The following is an 18,808-nucleotide window of genomic DNA, read 5'->3' as shown; positions in this document are numbered from 1 at the left end:
CGTTGGAACCTCCCTTCCGATAGTCAAAAGCTGCTATCGAATCACCCGTCACTCTTCTCTTTTTCAGACTAAATAAGCCCAAATACCCTCAGCCTCTCCTTGTAGGTCATGTGCTTCAGACCCCTAGTTATTTTGGTTGCCCTCCACTGGACTTTCCCCAATGTGTCCACATCCTCTTTTCCCTACCTATAAAACAGAGAGCATTCAGGTTCCATATATTGTCCCCATTATACAGGGTGGGAGACTGAGACATAGTTGGGGCCTGTCTACACTACAGGACTGAAGAGCATGTGTAAGCTGCTCACTCCCATGTGTCGTTCAGAGCCTCTGGATAGCACAGCTCCTAAGCATGTGTTCTGCACTTAGCCCCTGTGAAAGAGCAGGCCTGGATGGCCTTTTCCCTTTGGGCTGTAAGGAGCAGGAACTTGATACGAGGGCTCTGAAGAGGCTCTCAAGAGCTAATTGTTTAAATCATTGTTATCAATGAACTATAAGCCAATATAAAATCACACGTATGAGTGATAACATACTAGCAGAGCAGTAAATAAAGCTTATACCGGGGCAGACACACAAAGTGATTTGGATCCCTTGGGAAGCTGGATCCATGCAAACAAAACAGGTTCCCCAAAGCTGATTGCAAAGCCTGCCCCTAGCCCCAAAGCATGCAGGCCACACCCCCGGAAGGGGGGACTGTACCCAGGCAAGCAGGGACTCAACAGAAGCTGGCAGGGTGATGCTGTGGTGAACAGGACTAAAGGCATCATTAGACACATGAGCAGAGGCATGAGCAGAGCAGGGTGATGACAGCTTTTTAAAACATGTTGAAAAATTGCAGATAGGGCAGCAAAGAGCCAAACATTTTGAGGGCTGGAGAAAAATGCCTCCTTGTGAGCTACCAAAAGGTGCTCAATGAGCTTCTACAAAAGTAGTCGCTGAAAGGCGACTTCATAGATGTATCTAAGTGCCTTGGAGAGAACACGTCGGGCAGTAAAGGGCTGTGCAGAGAAAGGCAGAATGAGACTAGTGGCTGGAAGGTGAAGCCATACACATTCATATTAGAAATAAGGCACAAATATTTCACAGTGAGGATGCTTCACTGTTGGAACAAACTACCAAAGCAAGTGATGGATTCTCCAATTCTAGATGTTTTCTAATGAAGACTAGATGCCTTTCTGGTATGTGCTTGGATCAAAGCTTAGCCACTGTGATACACAGAAGGGGCGGGCTATACAGGGGTCAGATTTGATACTCTAATAACCTCTTTGGGCCTTTTAAAGTCTACTAATTAATGAAAAACTGAGTGTGGCATAGGGAGCAGCCTCTGGTGCTTTGCTGTGCAGCCGGTTTGATCCCCGGACTCAGCTATCAGTAAATTAGATGATCCAGGGGAAAGAATTCAAACATCCAAAAGTCTGACCAGGGTCAGGACACCGGCCTTGCAGGGGGTGGGTGGATGTGACAGTGACATCACAAAAGCCTGCTGCAGGACCTCAGCCCATTGGGAGAAAGGGGTGGGGAGCGGGTGACCTCATAGAGAGACCCTGACATCAACCAGGCAGGACAGAGCACAAGGCAGGCAACATCAGAGACTCCCGTGGCTCCATATCAGCAAGGCTCCTTCTCAAGGTCTCTTTTTGGGGAGCGAGAGAGAATTAGATTAATGTATGTAAGCATGAGGAGGAACTTCATTGGAGTTTTCACCGTCCCTACCACAGGTTGCACCTCTGAAAACTGGTACTCTGTGATCCGGCAACATCCTTGGTCCAGCAAGAATCCATCCCAAGGTGCCATTTGCTATTATTCTTCCCTGATTCTGGGGGGCATCCAATTCTGTGAAAGGCCCTTGTTCTCTTGAGACAGAAGGACATCATAGCCAAGGTGATGTGCCAGCTCCGCTACATCCCACCCTTTCACCAGGTGCCCAAGGCTCTGCATGGACTGTGCCTTTTAGGGTGCCTCTGATGGGGTGTACAACCCCACACTGGGCCAAGAGAGGTTAGAAAGCAGACCTGGGCTGTTGGGATCCTGCTCAACTGGCCCTGCAGAACCTGCTCCAGCTGGAGGAGGAGTTTCAAAGGGAGTTTATCATGGGGTGTATTGTTCCTGCATGCTAGCTCAGAAACCAAAGGGTTAATCCAGGCTCCCTCTGGGGCATCTGGCATTGGCCACTGTCGGAAGACAGGCTACTGGGCTAGATGGACCTTTGGTCTAACCCAGTATGGCCATTCTTATGTTCTTATGTTCACTTTTTCTCCTGCACCATTGCTGGTGGCAAATGAAATTCAGTGTTAAGTGCAAAGTAAAGCACATTGGAAAAAATAATCCCAACTATACACACAAAATGATGGGCATGTATATTAGCTGTTGCCACTCAACAAAGATCTTGGAGTTACAGTGGATAGTTCACTGAAACTACCTGCTCAATGTGCAATGGGAGTCAAAAATAGTGAACAGAATGTTAGGAACCATTAAGAACAAGATAGATAATGAAACAGAAAATATCACAATGCCATTATATGAATCCATGGCACATCCACCACACCTTAAAAACTTCATGCAAGACATATTAGAATTGAAAAAGCTACAGAGAAGAGCAACAAAAATACTACGGGTATGGAACAGCTTTTATATGAGAAGTTTAAAAGACTGGGACTGTGCTACTTAGAAGAAAGATAGTAGGGGTATGACAGAGGTCTATAAAATCGTGAATGTGGAGAAAGTGAATAGAGAAGTACAATGTATGACTTCTTATAAAAACAACCAAGAGGACACCTGATGAAATTAATATGCAGATGGTTTAAAAAAAACAAAAGTAAGTATTTCTTCACACAATGCACAAACTGTGGAACTTGTCACCATGACATGTCGTAAAGACCAAATTATAAGGGGGATCAAAAAGGAACTAAATAAGTTCATGCAGGATATACAAGATGATCAGTATGCAGCTCCATACTCCAGGCATTCCTAAACTTCCAACTTCCAGGAGCTGATACTGGACAACAGGGGATGGGTCACTAAAAATTGCTTTGTTGTGTTTATTTCCTCTGTGATGGCTTTGATCTCAGAAGTTCCCTTGTGACTGTCACTTGATGTGCTGAAAAACCACTGAACCAACCTTCCTGCCATTGTGGGCTTGCCTCAATCCTCTGTTCTGCTGCGTCAGACCCTTTAGCTTTCTCCTGCACTGGCACAAAGATGGGGTCATAGTCCACATTCAGAGGATCACAGGCTCCTGAATGAGAGATTATTTGCTCTGCTTTGCATAAAACATTTTTGAGTTGTGCATATTCATATTAGAACATAATTCCATAAAATATGAGGGTGTAGTAGCACATGTTGATCAGGACCTCCTGTAACAAATGATCAGCAGATAATGTCCCATTCCTCGGCATGTAGTTTTTCCCATTGTAGAATAAAGCCCAATGTCCAATTCTGGAAAACTTGGCTGTTGTTATTTCCTGGATAACCTTTTAATTTGTTTCTGAGTGTGTAGTATGGATGATAGTATAAAACCCTCAAATATCTTCTCCCATCAAAGTTTTTATGTCTGATACATTTTTGACAAGAGGAGGCATATTAGAAATTTATTACCAATCTTACTGAAAACCTTAATTAAAGTGTCAAATGACTGATTTTGCATGGTTGCAACCAAGACCAATTTATGTTCACTGTATAATGGAATAATTATACTGTAGGTAGTGTCACACAATGTTAGCTATAGAAGCAATTAATCAGAGGGTCAAATAGGGTTACCAGGTGTACGGTATACACCTGGACAGTTTTTGCCTCCTGTTCGGTAAAAAAACTTCAGAAAATACTGAATTTCTGATTTTGTTCCCCGGCCAGGTGGTGAAAATGCCAGGCACTTGGTAACCCTACAAACACTCAGCACCCCACCCTGAACCTTCCCTCAGCCCCCAACCCTCCCAACCCCAGGCTGCTGGCACAAAATGGCTGCTGGCAAAAAGACCAAGGGGAAGCAATGACTCCCCTGGGTCTTAGTGCTCAACCACTTCCCTGTTCCTATCCCTGCACTCACTCTTAAAGGGGACATGCTGTTTTATTTTAATTTTTTTTTTTGCTTAGTAAGTCTTGGAGTCCTTTTTTTTTATGCTCAACAACTTTGGTCTCCCCCCCTTTTTTTTCTTCAACAGAATTTTTTCCCTTTTTGGGGGGGGGGAGAGTGCGGGTGTTCGGTATTTTTGTTCAACCATCTGGCAACCCTAGGGTCAAGCCACAGGCAGAGTTCAGGTTTTTCTAACCAAAAGTGCTAACAGTTTTTCAAAAAAATCTCAGAGGGATACCCATTCTAGTCTGTAACTTTAAAAATGATGAGCAGTCCTGTGGCACCTTAAAGTGTATCTACACTGCACAGTTATTTTGAAATAACTGATGATATTTTGAAATAACTGTGCAAACAGCTACACTGTACAGATGTACCCTTAGAGACTAACAAACATATACAGAATCATGAACTTTTGTGTATAAAACCCACTTCATCAGATCTGATGATCACTTCATCTGATGAAGTGGGTTTTACCCACAGAAGCTCATGATTTTTGTTAGTGTCTAAGCCCTAGTCTACACTAGGAAGTTCTTTTGAAATAACTCCCCTTATTTCAAAATAATAAGCAAAGCGTCCACACTACCAAGCTCATTATTGTGAAACAACGGACTGGTTATTTTGAAATCTATATTCCTGAATTCCTCAGGAAATAAGCTTATTTTGAAATAGTCATTTCAGGAGTTATTTCAAATGTAATTATTTTGAAATAATTTCCTAATGTAGACATGTCCTAAGGTGCCACAGGACTACTCATTCTAGAGCTACTTTCAAGCCAGTGCTGCTCACCAAACTCACCAGTACTTCTAGGAACCTGATTGACACTAAATGATTGGCTAGCAGTGTGGTATTTTTGGTAAGATCCAAACCTATATAGACCTGGTAACATGGCTGACACTTTGGGATTAGAAGAATAGTTTGCATATGTGAGAAGAGGGTTTTTTTAAAAAATAACTTCTCTCTGTACTGAACCTAGGTGATGACTGAGAGTCAGAGAACTGGAATGCAATAAAGGGATTTGTGTGATTTCTCTTTTGGATGCTTGATAATCAGTGTGGGAGATCAGAAGCACAGTTTGTGACTGGGTGGGGAGTCTAACTTCAGTGTTACCCACCAGTGTTGGGAATATCTGCTCTCCCTTTTGCAGCAATGGCAGCGGCAGAGTTCATCTTGGCATTTCCAGTGAGGACTGCCCCCAGACACACCCAGTCACACCTATGCCCTGCGGCATGTCACAAGCATCACCTCCCTAAACTTATTAAACACAGTCTTGAAGCTGGTTAAGTTTTTCTTGCCCCCACTGCTCCCCATGGTAGGCTTTTCCATAATTTCACTCCTCTGATGGTTAGAAACCTTTATCTAATTTAAAACTAAACTTCTTCATGGCCAGTTTATATCTATTTATTCTTGTTTCAACATTGAATCTTAACTTAAATAACTTCTCTCCCTCCCTGGTATTTATTCCTCTGATGTATTTGTAGAGAGCAATCACATCTCCCCACAATCTTTTTTTGGTTAGGCTAAACGAGCATAATTCTTTGAGTTTCACTTCATAAGGCAGGTTTTCTATTCCTCTGATCCTTACTAGCCCTTCTCTGCACCTGTTCCAGATGAGATCTCACCAGTTCCTTGTACCAATGTAGTAAGGCTTCCCTGTCTGCTAAAACGATCTTGCCACATGGGTGAATGTGATATGGAAAATAGGGCAAATAATGAGAAAAGGCAGGCCCCAGTAATCTTTTCTGAACTCAAGAATGTAGAGGTGTCAGGACGTGCTACATAACCAACTGATGAACTCTGCTATTGCTCTGCACAAAAGGGAAGAAAGCAGAAGAATCATTAGGGACTTCTAAGCACCATGTGGTTCAGCCTGTCTAATCAGATGATGTTATTTCTGTTGCCCTATTCTTTCCTCCCATTGTTTGTCACACTCATTTGACATCTCATCTTAAATTGGCCAAATGTAGTGCCAAATGCAACGGGACCCCAATACTAATCAGGGCTTTCAAGCCATTCACTATATAAATACAGAACTGGAAAACAATTTATTAAAGGCATGTTGTTCCTGATATAACAAGAAGCAGCAGCAAGATAAAGCACAAGTATAGCAAAAGTCAGTTTAAAGTAAGAGCAGTAAACATATCTTGTAACCTTAGCAGATGCAAAATTTGAACAAAGAAAATTGCTCCAGCAAACTCTGGGTCACATGGGCAACAAACAGCAGCACCCTACAGTAACATTTCATATTAAGGGTGGAACATCTTGGTTATCTTCAAAGTCAATACAGCTAGGTTTAGTGTCTATAACCTTTTGTTGCTGCAGCCTAATAGGTCCTTGCCCAATTCGCTCCTTTTCTTGGATTATGTTTGCCACATCAGGGAATGAATATTTGCTAGGATCCACTTCTAGTTTCTCAACTTGTTCCCTGTAAAAAAGAGAACAGATGGTTATAAATAAATCTTCCTAACAACATTACATGTGGCAACAGAAATTTGGAACGGCTTCCCACATTTCCCACTACCCATAGAAGCCATTATGAGTTTTACCACTGACTTCAGTGGGAGGATTAAGAAATATCACTACTGTGAACCAATAGCTAATTCAAAAGAGTGTCTTGGGGCTTGTGGCACAGCTGTACCTCTGAAGCTGCTCCTCTGTACAGCTTAGTGAAGACACTACTTACACTGAAGAAAGAGCTTCTCCCATCAGCATAGATATTTCACCTCCATGAGAGGCAGTAGTGATGTCAATCAAAGACACCTTCCTATTGATGTAGCACTATCTCCACTAGGGGGTTCTTCTTCAAATAGTGTTCCTATGGGTGCTCCACTGTAGTTGACTCCCAAGCAGTATCCCCTCTCAGGGCTGAGACAATCGTCCAGGTAAGAATAAATCATTGTCCATTGCAAACCTAAGTAGGCAGCCACCACTGAGAGAAGCTTGGAAAATACTGTCAGGGCCGAAGATAACCCAGAGGGGAGTACCCTGTACTGGTAGTGATCTTGTCCCAGGGTTAATAGGAGAAATTGTCTGTGAATTGATAAGACTCAGATGTGAAAATCCACATCCTGAAGATTGAGGGCTACAAACCAATCTTCCTGTTACAATGCTGGAATGATTGTTGCTAAAGTGACCATCTTCAATTACTGAGCTTTGACAACCTCATTAAGAGCTCTGAGGTCTAATATGGGTCTACATTCCCTCATCCTTTTGGGGTATTAAGACATACCAAGGGTAGAGTGCTTTACCTCATAGATCTTGAGGTATTGGTTCTATGGCTCTCACTATCACAGTAAACTCTCATGAGAAGGGTTCCAGAGGGATGGGGAACAGTGTTGTGGAGTGTGCAGGAAGGTAAAATGGATGGTACCCATGGTGAACAATCTCTAGGAGCCAATGGTCTGACGTTATATGCTCCCAGCCGCTGCTGAATACTGCCAGACAGTTCACCTACAACCCCCAACTTAAACCTGTCCAACACATTATCAATAAACTACAGCCTATATTGGAACAGGATACCATACTCAAAGAGGCTCTGGGAGACAGACCCATAGTCTCCTATAGACAACCACCTAACCTCAAGATGATTCTTACCAACCACCACAGGACATACCACACTAATACCAACCCTGGTACCTTCCCTTGCAACAAACCCCGTTGCCAGCTTTGTCCACATATTCATTCTGCTGATACCATTATTGGACCTAACCAAGTGAGTTATAAGATCAAGAACACATATTCCTGCGCATCCAGAAATATAATCTACGCTATCATGTGCCGAAAGTGTCCGTCTGCTATGTACATTGGACAAACATCTCAGACACTTCGCCAAAGGATTAATGCCCACAAAACAGATATCAGACAAGATCACAAAGAGAAAACAGTTTCTTGCCACTTTAACCAGAAAGGACACTCTCTAAATGACTTAGCCACCTGCATTCTGCTACAAAGACCTTTTACATCTGCACTTGAAAGGGAATCCTCTGAACTGTCATTCATGTTAAAATTCGACACTTACCAACAAGGACTTAACAAGTCTTTGAACTTTCTCACCCATTACCAAGACAGTTTCCCCAATTATCACCTGTAATACCATTAACTCACAAACATCCCACTCTCCCTACCTTTAATATCAGCAATTCACAGACACTTACCTTCCTTCCTCCCCCTTCCCACCCCCCCGCATCCCCCTTCTGTTCTGCAATGTGATTTGTCCTTTTCATATTTGTTCATTTTTTTAAATTGTATCCTTTGGTATATATGGTTGTGACTACTTTCTTCCACTATTTGATCTGAGGAAGTGGGTCTGGCCCACGAAAGCTCATCATCTAATAAACCATCTTGTTAGTCTTTAAAGTGCTACATTGTCCTGCATTTTGCTTCAACTACCCCAGACTAACACGGCTACATTTCTATCACCAAAGGGATGAGTAGTGATGGTCAGTTGTAGCAGTTTCCTCAGCTCCTTCTCTATTACAGAGCCTATTTAAGCTCTGAAACAGAGGGGAAGAGGATGGGTAGTAGAACAACCAAAGGAATGTTCATCTCGAAGAACCTTAGGGTATGTCTACACTAGCCCCCTGGTTCGAACTAGGGAGGCTAATGTAGGCATTCGAAGTTGCAAATGAAGCCCGGGATTTAAATATCCTGGGCTTTATTTGCATCTTCCTGTCAGGGAGCCATTTTTAAATCCCCTTAGTCCGAACTAACTGCCCGTGGCTACCTAACGTTAACTCGAACTAAGTCCTTAGTTCGAGTTAACTGTTACACCTCATTCCACAAGGTATAATAGTTAACTCGAACTAAGGACTTAGTTCGAGTTAACGTTTGACTGCCGTGTGTAGCCGCGGTCAGTTAGTTCAGACTAAGGGGATTTTAAAATGGCGCCTGGACGGGAAGATGAAAAGAAAACCCGGGATATTTAAATCCCGGGCTTCATTTGCAACTTCGAATGCCTACATTAGCCTCCCTAGTTTGAACTAGGGGGCTAGTGTAGACATACTCTTAGTTATCAAGATGAGTAACCTTCTCTTCTTTGAGAGAAATGTCTCTGTGAGTTCTCCACTTGAGGTGACTGTAAAGCAGTGCCTTTTAGGATGGTAGAGGCTTCAGAGTAGGATGGAAAGCAGTGGACAGTACTGCTCGTCCAATCTGAGTGTTTTAGGGCACTGGGTGATTGCATACTGTTTGTAAAAGTGTGTTCAGATGCCCTTTCAGACATCCTTTTAAATGTGCACCAAAGGGACTCTGTTGAGAAACTCTGTGGACATTGATATAGACCTAATGGAATGTATCCGCATGGTTGGTGGTGGCTGGGAGCCCTTCAATTGGTAGCAGAGATGAATGCATCCCAATATTCATTTATAGTGACTTTGTGTAGACATGGGTGCTCCCTTCAACCCTTCTGCTATGGAAATGAAGAGTTTTGAAGTAGTTTCAAATGATTTTGTACGGTCAAAACAAAAGGCCAGTGCCCTTTTAACATTCTCTGTGTGTGTGTTATAGCCATGAATGAATTTGCATGTGATTTCGGGAAGAAAGTTGGAAGTTGCAGAGGATCACTGATGTGGAAGGATGAGTGCACCGGAGTAAGAATTTGGGATGAGTGCTTTGTCTTTAAAAAAATATAGTGTATGGTGGTTTAGCCATAAGAGCTCCTATCTCCCCAACATGTCTTGTGGATGTGATGACAAGAAAGGATAATTTAATGGAGAGATGCAACAAAGAGTAAGTTGCAGGAGGTTCAAATGGTTTACCAATTAATGTGGCTAGCACAAGATTTAAGTCCCAAGGCACCATAGGTGGTCACACATCAGGATAGAATATTTGGATGCCTTTGAGGAACTGTTTGGTGATCCACCTGAAATGTGGATGTTGTGATGGAATGCACTGATTGCCACTCAACTAACCTTCATTGAACTGAAAGTCCTGATTGTTCAAGTTCTAAGAGGCAGTCTAAAATGACAGGGATGGGGCAGATGCAGTGTCCACATGTTTTGTGGTGCACCATGTCATTAATCTCTTCCACTTGTGTGTGCAGATGCAGCATATGGAAGGCTTCCTACTATGGACTAATACCTGCTGAACCTGTACTGAGCAGGCTAGCTTGTCATGGGAAAACCATGTAGCAGCCATCTGAAGGTCGGGGTGCTGAAGTTGTCCTTCCTATTGGGTAAATAGATTTGGATGAAGTGGAAGAGTGATTGTGGGGAGTGCTGATATCCAAATCATAAAAGGGTACCATGGTTGTCTCAGCCATTTTAGGAGTATTAAAATGACTGTGTCCCTGTTGGTCCTTATTTTCTGTATGACTCTTGAGAGCAATGGAATTGGTAGAAACACATATAGAAGGTCCACATTCCAGTTGATTAAGAACACACCTCACTGGGAGATTTTTCCCCAGGGCAACTCTGGAATAAAGTAGGGGACTTTTGGTGTTGTGGGATGTGGCAAAAAGATCTGTACATGGGTGGCCCCCTCTTGGAATACTGAAGTGTTGAGTTGCTCATTTCCCATTTGTGGTCTTGAAGAAACCATCTGCTGAAGAACTTTAGTCTGCCATGGTATTGTGGCAGCTGAAATGTGGATATTTGATGGATGCATAGATTCCAGATCTTTATTGCTTCAGAATGTAGCAAATGGGATCTGACTCCTCCTTGCCTGTTTATATAAAACATACAAGTAATGTTGCCTGTGATCACTTGTACGTATCAATTGTACATCAACAGGAGAAAGTGGAGGCAGGCATTGCATACTGTGAAAGTTCCAGGAGGTAGATATGTAATCTGCTGTGTTGTGGACCACAGTCCCTAGACTGTATGATGTTGAATGTGTACTCCTCACCCCAGGAGGGAGGCAACAATCATAAAACGTACTAATGGAGGTTCCTGAGTGAAGGGGATATTTGAACACAGGTTGTGGGAATGAGTCCATCATGATAATGATTCCTTGATCTTGTTGAGCATCATCAAATGGATGTTCAAGCTGTGTTTGTTGGATTTGAATTCTGTTGATAACCAACCTTGTGGAAGCATGATTTTTTTTTTACCACAAATGTGCAAAAACCCATGTATCCCAAGGGTTGTAGGCATTTGTGAGCATTGTTCCCTGTAAGCTGTGCACTTATGTGGGCATTCAGGAGAAATTCAAATGACACTCAGATGATTTAGAGCATTCAGAGCACAGTTTTGTGTTTCTATAGATGGTGCACATTTGCACATGCCTAGGCACAGAAAAAAACTATTCCACACATGGATGAAAAAAATCTGCACATGGATGGAAAAGATTACAGGGCCCATCATTTGTGAGCCATAATTTGTAGGGTTTTGTGGTCTGTGGCTATTATAAATTGAATAGTGTTGAACTTGTTTCGAGGGAGCAAGGCTCATGCTGTTGTGGAATCTAAATAAGTAACAATTAATTCCAGCTGTGCAGCAGGTTCTATAGTAGACTTTTTTATGTTTATTTGTAGACTGAGACCATGGAAAAACATCAGATGATCATTTGCATCAGATGAACTGCCTTTGATAAGGTCTGTGCCTTAAGAAGGTTGTCAGTGATACTGTATCCTGAAGCACATGTTATTCAAAACAATCTTGTTCAGTGTTTGGGCACCAATATTAAATCCCAACACAATAATATTTAATAAATCAGTTACTGTCCATTTAATAGGTTATCTAAAAAATGGCATCAATAAAAAACAACTACTGGTATATCACAAAGCAGTGTTACCAATAAAACAAAAAAGCTAGCTATTCCTGTTTCCTGCCCAGTGAAGCTTATACCAGAAAGGAACAACCAGCAGTAAGGATAAACTATAACATGAATGGACAATACTGTGTAATAACCAATTAAAAAATTATATATAAAGGCCTCAGTTGTAATGTCATTACTCTAACTTTCTGTTTTGCCTCTTAGACATAATCTTGTGGGACACGCTATAACAATGCTTATTGCAGTACTGCAAAACTTCCAGCCTATAACCAATAATGGTAACTGAAACAGCCTCAATAAAAGTGTGGCACTACATTTAAAAGAGCCAGGCTACCACATCATATTTTTTTAAAAAAAATTCTGCTTAGGTATAAGGTGGTGTCAGAGGTACACATACCTGTATGTCCACATACACTACAAATATACAAACCATATCCACATTATACATATATATTTGTTATCTGGCAGTGCTCCAAGGTTCAATCAAAAAACTACAATCCTCAACCAAAGTTCTGGGCATAACATCCCAAACCCCACAATAAAAAAACTTAACACAATTAGCAAATAAAATCTGTCTATCAGTTGTATCAACAGAAGTACCTGAAAAGGGATGGATTTGAGGGTAGGTGGGAGGTACGGAGAGGAAGGTGATGGTATAGGCCAAGTAGGTGACTTGGTTTAAGTCTCGGCTTGACAAAGCCCTGGCCGCATTGATTTAGTTGGAATTGGTCCTGCCTAGAGCAGGGGGCTGGACTTGATGCCCTTCTGAGGTCTCTTCCAGTTCTCACCCATTACCAAGACAGTTTCCCCAATTATCACCTGTAATACCATTAACTCACAAACATCCCACTCTCCCTACCTTTAATATCAGCAATTCACAGACACTTACCTTCCTTCCTCCCCCTTCCCACCCCCCCGCATCCCCCTTCTGTTCTGCAATGTGATTTGTCCTTTTCATATTTGTTCATTTTTTTAAATTGTATCCTTTGGTATATATGGTTGTGACTACTTTCTTCCACTATTTGATCTGAGGAAGTGGGTCTGGCCCACGAAAGCTCATCATCTAATAAACCATCTTGTTAGTCTTTAAAGTGCTACATTGTCCTGCATTTTGCTTCAACTACCCCAGACTAACACGGCTACATTTCTATCACTCTTCCAGTTCTATGATTCTATGATTCTATGACTTCTAGGGCCCATTTGTTGGTGATAATAACTGCCCACTTGGTGTAAAAAGGGTATAAATTGTCCTCAAAGAATTGGATAATGGTACCAGTCATTGGAGCAAATGAGAGGTCTTCTAAACCCTCGACCAAATCTTCAAATGTATTTGTTGGATACAAGAGGAGGAGACACCATTGATGGTGAGGGGAGTGCCACCGTTGTGACCTTTGTCTTTGTGGTTGTTGCTGTTTATATGGTCTCTATTGAATGCATAAAGGGTATCTGGGCATTGGTATGGTGAATATCCATATTGTATTCTCCTGGTGGCAGAGTATGTCAAGGGACTGGAGTGTGACTCGCAAGTCCTTCATTGTATGAAGAACCTCGGTGGTCTTCACCACAAGTAGCTTTTCCTCATTAAAAAGATCTTTCACAGTATTCTATATTTCATGGGGGAATATGGAAGATGTGAACCACAATGCTCTAAGCATTGCTACTGCCATGGCAATAGATCTAGCTGCCGTGTTAGCAGCATGCAGCAAAGATTGTAGCACCTGCACAAGTGAAGGTTTGGCCTTCAGAGACTATTGATTTCAACTGTTGTCTTTTTGCCTCTGGAATGTCTTCAATCGAACTTATCATAGTTCTTATGGACATACTTGGCCAGAAGGACCAAACAGTTAGATACTCTGAACTGCAATGTAGAGAAAGCATAGACTTCTCACTAAAAAGGTCTAGTCTCTTGCGGTGCATATCTGAATAGGTAGATCTAAATTGTTGTTGTTTGTCCCATTCTGAGCTACCTCTACTACCAGTGAGATAGAAGTTGGATGTGTAATAAAAAATTTGGATCCCTTAGATAGAATACAATATTTATGGTTGGCACTTTTGAAGGTAGGAGGAATTGTGGCTGGCGTTTGCCAGACCATTTTCATGATACATGATAACAGAATTGATACCTTAAAAGAGAAGGAAGTTTGTAAGAGGTCTCTGACATCTCCTGTAGGGTGATCTTAAGCTCGTTAGCCACTCTTTTAAAGAGGTCCTGTGTAACGCAGTACACAACCAACCCCTCTTTTAAATCAGGCTCAAAGAAACCTCAGGGTTGTGCAACACCTGTGCCTTTATTCATCCAAGCTTGTGTCACCACCAGTGCCAAACTATATACAGTCTTTATAGAGTTTATTCACCTCTTACAGGCAGAGTCAATCCTCAGCTAGGAGGCCTAGGGAGCTCCCTCCCTGACTGACCTCTCCCTCACTTCCTGTCCCCACTTCTGGCTCCTTCTCAGCCTATACAGCCCTTGGCTTGTCAGACTGTAGATGTTGCCAATCCACGGATCAGCATCTGGCCTTTTCATCATCTCCAATCTGTTCCACTTGACTGGAGCTGACAGGGCAGGGGCTAATTAGGTGCTCTTGTATCAGCACCTTCATCCTAGAATTGGGAGAAATCATCTGCAGATGTAGGTGGTAGAGGCATTATAACCTCATCAGGAGAAAAGGAGGAATTGGTAGGTGGGGAAGTGTCTGGGGAGACATGTCTCCCCAAAGGTCTGAACATCACCCTCCATAGTTTGTGTAGGTGAAGGTGGGGATTTCAACACTTCCCTAGGAGGACTAGACTGTCTGGACTAGAGAGTCTGCTCTTGTAAGACTCTCAAGGACTCCAGTAAGGCCAGTGGTTGGGACAGGGTATGGTGGGTTCAATCCAAGGGTGTCCATACCAGGGAGGCATGTCACAGTCATAAGATGATTGAGACGTAGGTGGTAAGGCCATTATGGGTGTTCTGATGGGTGAAGAGTGATGAAGGGAAAATATAGCTCCAACTTAAATATTCTCGTCACTAGAGAACTGTGATGGAATCAGAGATAGTTGGTAATGTGCGACTGATGATGTTATAGAAACATTGGTACCAAAGAGAGGAGACTCTGGTGGAAGAGAAACAGTCAACTCACTGTGGTACAGAAAGAGATGTGGCACCAATGATATAGGTGCCAGAAGAGTTGGTGCTATTATCACTGGCTGCCATTATCACTGCTGCTGAACCCCTGATACTGGAAGTCTTAGGCTGCAGTACAGAGGCAGAAGGGGTCAACAGGGCCAGAGGTGGCAATGTTGATAGTGTTGCAGTGAGGACAGGCAGCATGGAATCTTTAGCTTCAGTGCCAGCAAGTGCACAAGGTACACTATTTAAATTCCAGTAACAAGGGCTAATATGTTGAGGAAATTTTTCAGGAGGGCGGGGAGGGGGGCAGGAGGGAGGGAGGGAGAAAGGCAGTGAAAGAACTATGCTATAATCTAAATTACTAACATTATCTATTTCTTTTTTCCCTAATTAAATGTATGGAACTATGGAGCTCCACCTCAGGCCACGGACAGTTGAGAAGGAACTGAGGAATCCAGGTTCCACAAACAATACTTCAACAAATAATGGTTCACAAGGTAGGTACTGCATGTGTGTGACCCATATGGTCACTGCTGTAAAGCTCTCTGAGCAAAGGCACAGAGATGCACCTACACCTGGAATGGAGCACACAGGGGCATTTCTTGATGGAGAACGAACATTTTTTTAGTAAGCAAATATATTATATTTAAACTGTGTTCTATGGATATCTGTTGCTTATTTTTCACAATATGGTGCTTAATGATTTTTGTGGGGTGATGGAACTTTATAGTCAACAATTATTCAAAGAACAGTAAACACTAGTATGCACAATACATTCATTCAATCCATGTCAGAGATGTTTTTAAAATAATCCTTAGTATAATTTGTTGTTTTCTTAATGAACACATTGATATCATTATCACTCCATCAGCAGAGATTAAGTGTTCTTATACTTTCTGCACTGTAGTATTTAGATCTAGCATTTACAAATAATTAATTCAATTAAACAGCTAATTTGTTGGCTTTCATACAAATAAATCTCTTTCTTTGAATAAACATCAGTGGATTGGAGCACATTGGTTAAGTAGAAGACTGTGTTATGGATTAATTATTTGAGCATGTTTAGAAGATATGCCATGTAAATTAATTCCTATTATAAGTTCACATTTAATGGAGCACTCAGCTACATTTTGGATGCCTCCTGTGTGAGAGGGCTAGAGAGAGCAGGGGACACTTTCAGATAGAAAAAACAGAAAAACTCTAATCCGTTCCCAGTAATCTGTGATTGATTCTTCTTCATGTTGTCCCATTAACTGAGGTCAGAGGCTTGTGTACTTTATCTCCAAATATTCTTGTCTCGTGTGTCTTCAGAGCTGACACTCATCTTCAGGACCTCCTTCAGAATCTTGAATCTAGATATTCTATGTGATTTTTGTCCCATAACTACTTGTTTTGGCCAAGTTATCCCACATCTCATTGTCTTACGTGATCTAGACATATCAGTTTTTATTCCCTCAGTTTTTCTATGATGGGAGGCTGCTGAATCATGGCTCATACCATTTCATTGTGTAGCCTCTCAACTCTAATAATAGATTACTTGAAATGAATTTCTGAATGAAAAGGCTAACGACGGACAAAAGAAGAGCTGTGGAACAAACGATAAAGTGGTGGAGGCTTGCTCATAGGGAAATTACTCTGAGATTTAAGAATGAGGTTTTATAGAGGTTGGACAACAACCAAACTGATAATACCAGTTTTGGGGAAAAACATCCAAACGTATTACAGAAAGTGTGTAAGCTACCTGTGATCAAATGAAAGGAAGGACATTTCAATCACAAGGAGACAAGGTGGTGTGCCAACAGTGTGCAGTAGGCAGCAAGGAAAGAGGAAAGGTTTAAGCAATGGCAGAAAATAGGAACAGTACAAAGTTCTGAGGAATACCAACTTGTAAAGAAGATGCTGAAAAAAGCACTTGATAAGGTCAGGCATTTGAAGTCTTGTAAATAGGACTACTAATGAAGGAAGAGGAGCAAAAATATATTGACTAGCCAACATTAGACAAAGAATCATAGAGGATTTGGGAGCTGTGATTTATGTCAAAGTTAAAAATGGAAGAATATGAGTGGAAGAGGGTAAAATCATTAGGCAATAATCATTAGGTAATCATTAGGTGGCAACAGTTTTATGAGAAACTACTCAATAAAGAGACTGTGAAGAAAGCATTGAGGGAAGTATGTGAAAGCAACAACCTCAGGAAGGTACTTGAAAAAATTCATAACCATCACTCCTTCATTTCCTCCATAGTTAAGATTCAGACAGGACTAAAGATGATGAAATATGGGAAAGCAGTGGCACAGGATGGTATCCCGATTGAGGCATATAAGTACAGAAGTACAGGGAGAAATGCAAGAATCCACTGTTAGCATTTGTGGGTTTAGAGAAGACCTATGATGGATTCCCTAGAGAACTATAAAGGAGGCGTAAGCTACCAAAGATGTGTTCAGACTATCACGAACATGTATGAGGGTAGTACTGGGAAGGGCTGGGCTGGTACTGTCTGGGAGCTCTGGACAGAAGCAAAGACTGGTATCTAAGTGCCATAACCCAGTGACTTGGAGTCTGTAAAGAGACTGGTACTGGGCTCAAGTCTGTCGTTGAGGATCTGGATTTCCTCTGGGGCCTGCTACTTCTGGAGTGATTGTGACCTGTGGATGTGCAGAACTGACGAGATCATGGCTGGCATAGACCACCCACTCCAACTTTACTTATCCACTGGCCACCTCTGGCTAAACTTTGGACATTTTGCACTTTGCTCTGTGACAGAAGACTGGAGAATTTGGCTCTTAATGAAAAATGTCAGCTCCAACTCAACTTTCCCAGCAAATTATACCAAAACCGATTCTATGTAAGAAAAGTCTTATGAATAACTAGAAGATCTACCCAGAGTTCCTTGGGTTATTCAGGGCAGGGGACTAAGGATGTGGGGGTGGGGTATAGCAGTGAGGTCAGGGACGTGGGGAAGCTGGGAGGTATGGAGGGCATAGAGGAAGGAGTGTGGGTGCAGAAATCAGGGCAGGAGATGAGGGCTTCAGGGTAGGGGTTAGAGGTGTCTGGTCCCTGGGGTCGGCCTGGGCCTGTGAGGGCTATGGTAACTAGCCATCGGCTGCTGCCCAGGGCCAGCCCGGAGCAGTGGGGACTGTGATGTCCGGTCAGAAGTTGCTCCATGGCTCTCTGGGACTGTCAGAGTGGCAGGAACCTCTCCTGTAGGCTGGCCTGAGTGGTGGGGGCTACACTGCCCAGTTGTTGGCTCCTCTGTAGTTCTCTGGGGCTGTCAGGGTGGTTGGGGTGCACTTGCTTGCTGCTCCCCTGTGGTCATTCTTGATTACAACTGTCCCCCGTGTTTCCCTCCTCCCATGGTCATTCAGGGGTATAACTGTCCCTACAATCACAGCTCTTCCTTTTTGTTTGATGAAGTGCAATCACATTCCATGCTCATCCCATTGTTCTGGCACAACCAACCCCTCACCTTGCTTAATGGCTCTAGGAAAACCAGAAAATGAGTGATTTACTCATGATATCAATATATGATAAGAGAAAGCTGCTTACCAAATTTGGTGGTCCTAGCTCTTACCATTTAGGAGTAATTCTTGAAGAGACTCACACAAGGACGGACCAACAAACAGATGCACAAACTCTCTCAAATATATAGTAAATGGAGACACACACAAGACACCTCCTCTTTTTCTCCACCCTATATTTCTGAGCTATCTAGTAATATCCTTTTTGTTATTATACAGTTTGAAACAGAAATGGATTCACATTGTGACAATATTCTACAAATGTTCATTGCTCAAAGGCAATAAAATTCTTAACTTCCTGTCTAATTTCCGAAGTGTGCCATGACCTTAATCCAATTATTAGTAGCTTTGGGGTAGATTCCAAACGAGCACATGCTGCACTGAATCTTTCCTCTACTTTTA

The 18,808-nt window shown here is 42.3% G+C and overlaps 1 protein-coding gene across 4 annotated transcripts in view; it reads right to left on the bottom strand.

Annotated features, from left to right (window-relative positions):
* Positions 1-6,089: 6,089 nt before the first annotated feature.
* The window catches only part of DNAAF11 (dynein axonemal assembly factor 11), a 61,995-nt gene continuing 49,276 nt past the window's right edge, over positions 6,090-18,808 (bottom strand). For all 4 annotated transcript variants that reach the window (XM_075920119.1, XM_075920118.1, XM_075920120.1 and 1 more), the window contains one exon: positions 6,090-6,488. In XM_075920119.1, coding sequence (XP_075776234.1) covers positions 6,305-6,488 — 184 coding nt within the window. In that variant the 3' untranslated portion in view covers positions 6,090-6,304. The remainder of the gene's footprint in view (positions 6,489-18,808) is intronic.

This window comes from Pelodiscus sinensis, chromosome 2, assembly GCF_049634645.1.
Source record: "Pelodiscus sinensis isolate JC-2024 chromosome 2, ASM4963464v1, whole genome shotgun sequence".
NCBI classification, from domain to species: Eukaryota; Metazoa; Chordata; order Testudines; family Trionychidae; genus Pelodiscus; species Pelodiscus sinensis.
This window is presented reverse-complemented; position numbering and strand designations above follow the sequence as displayed.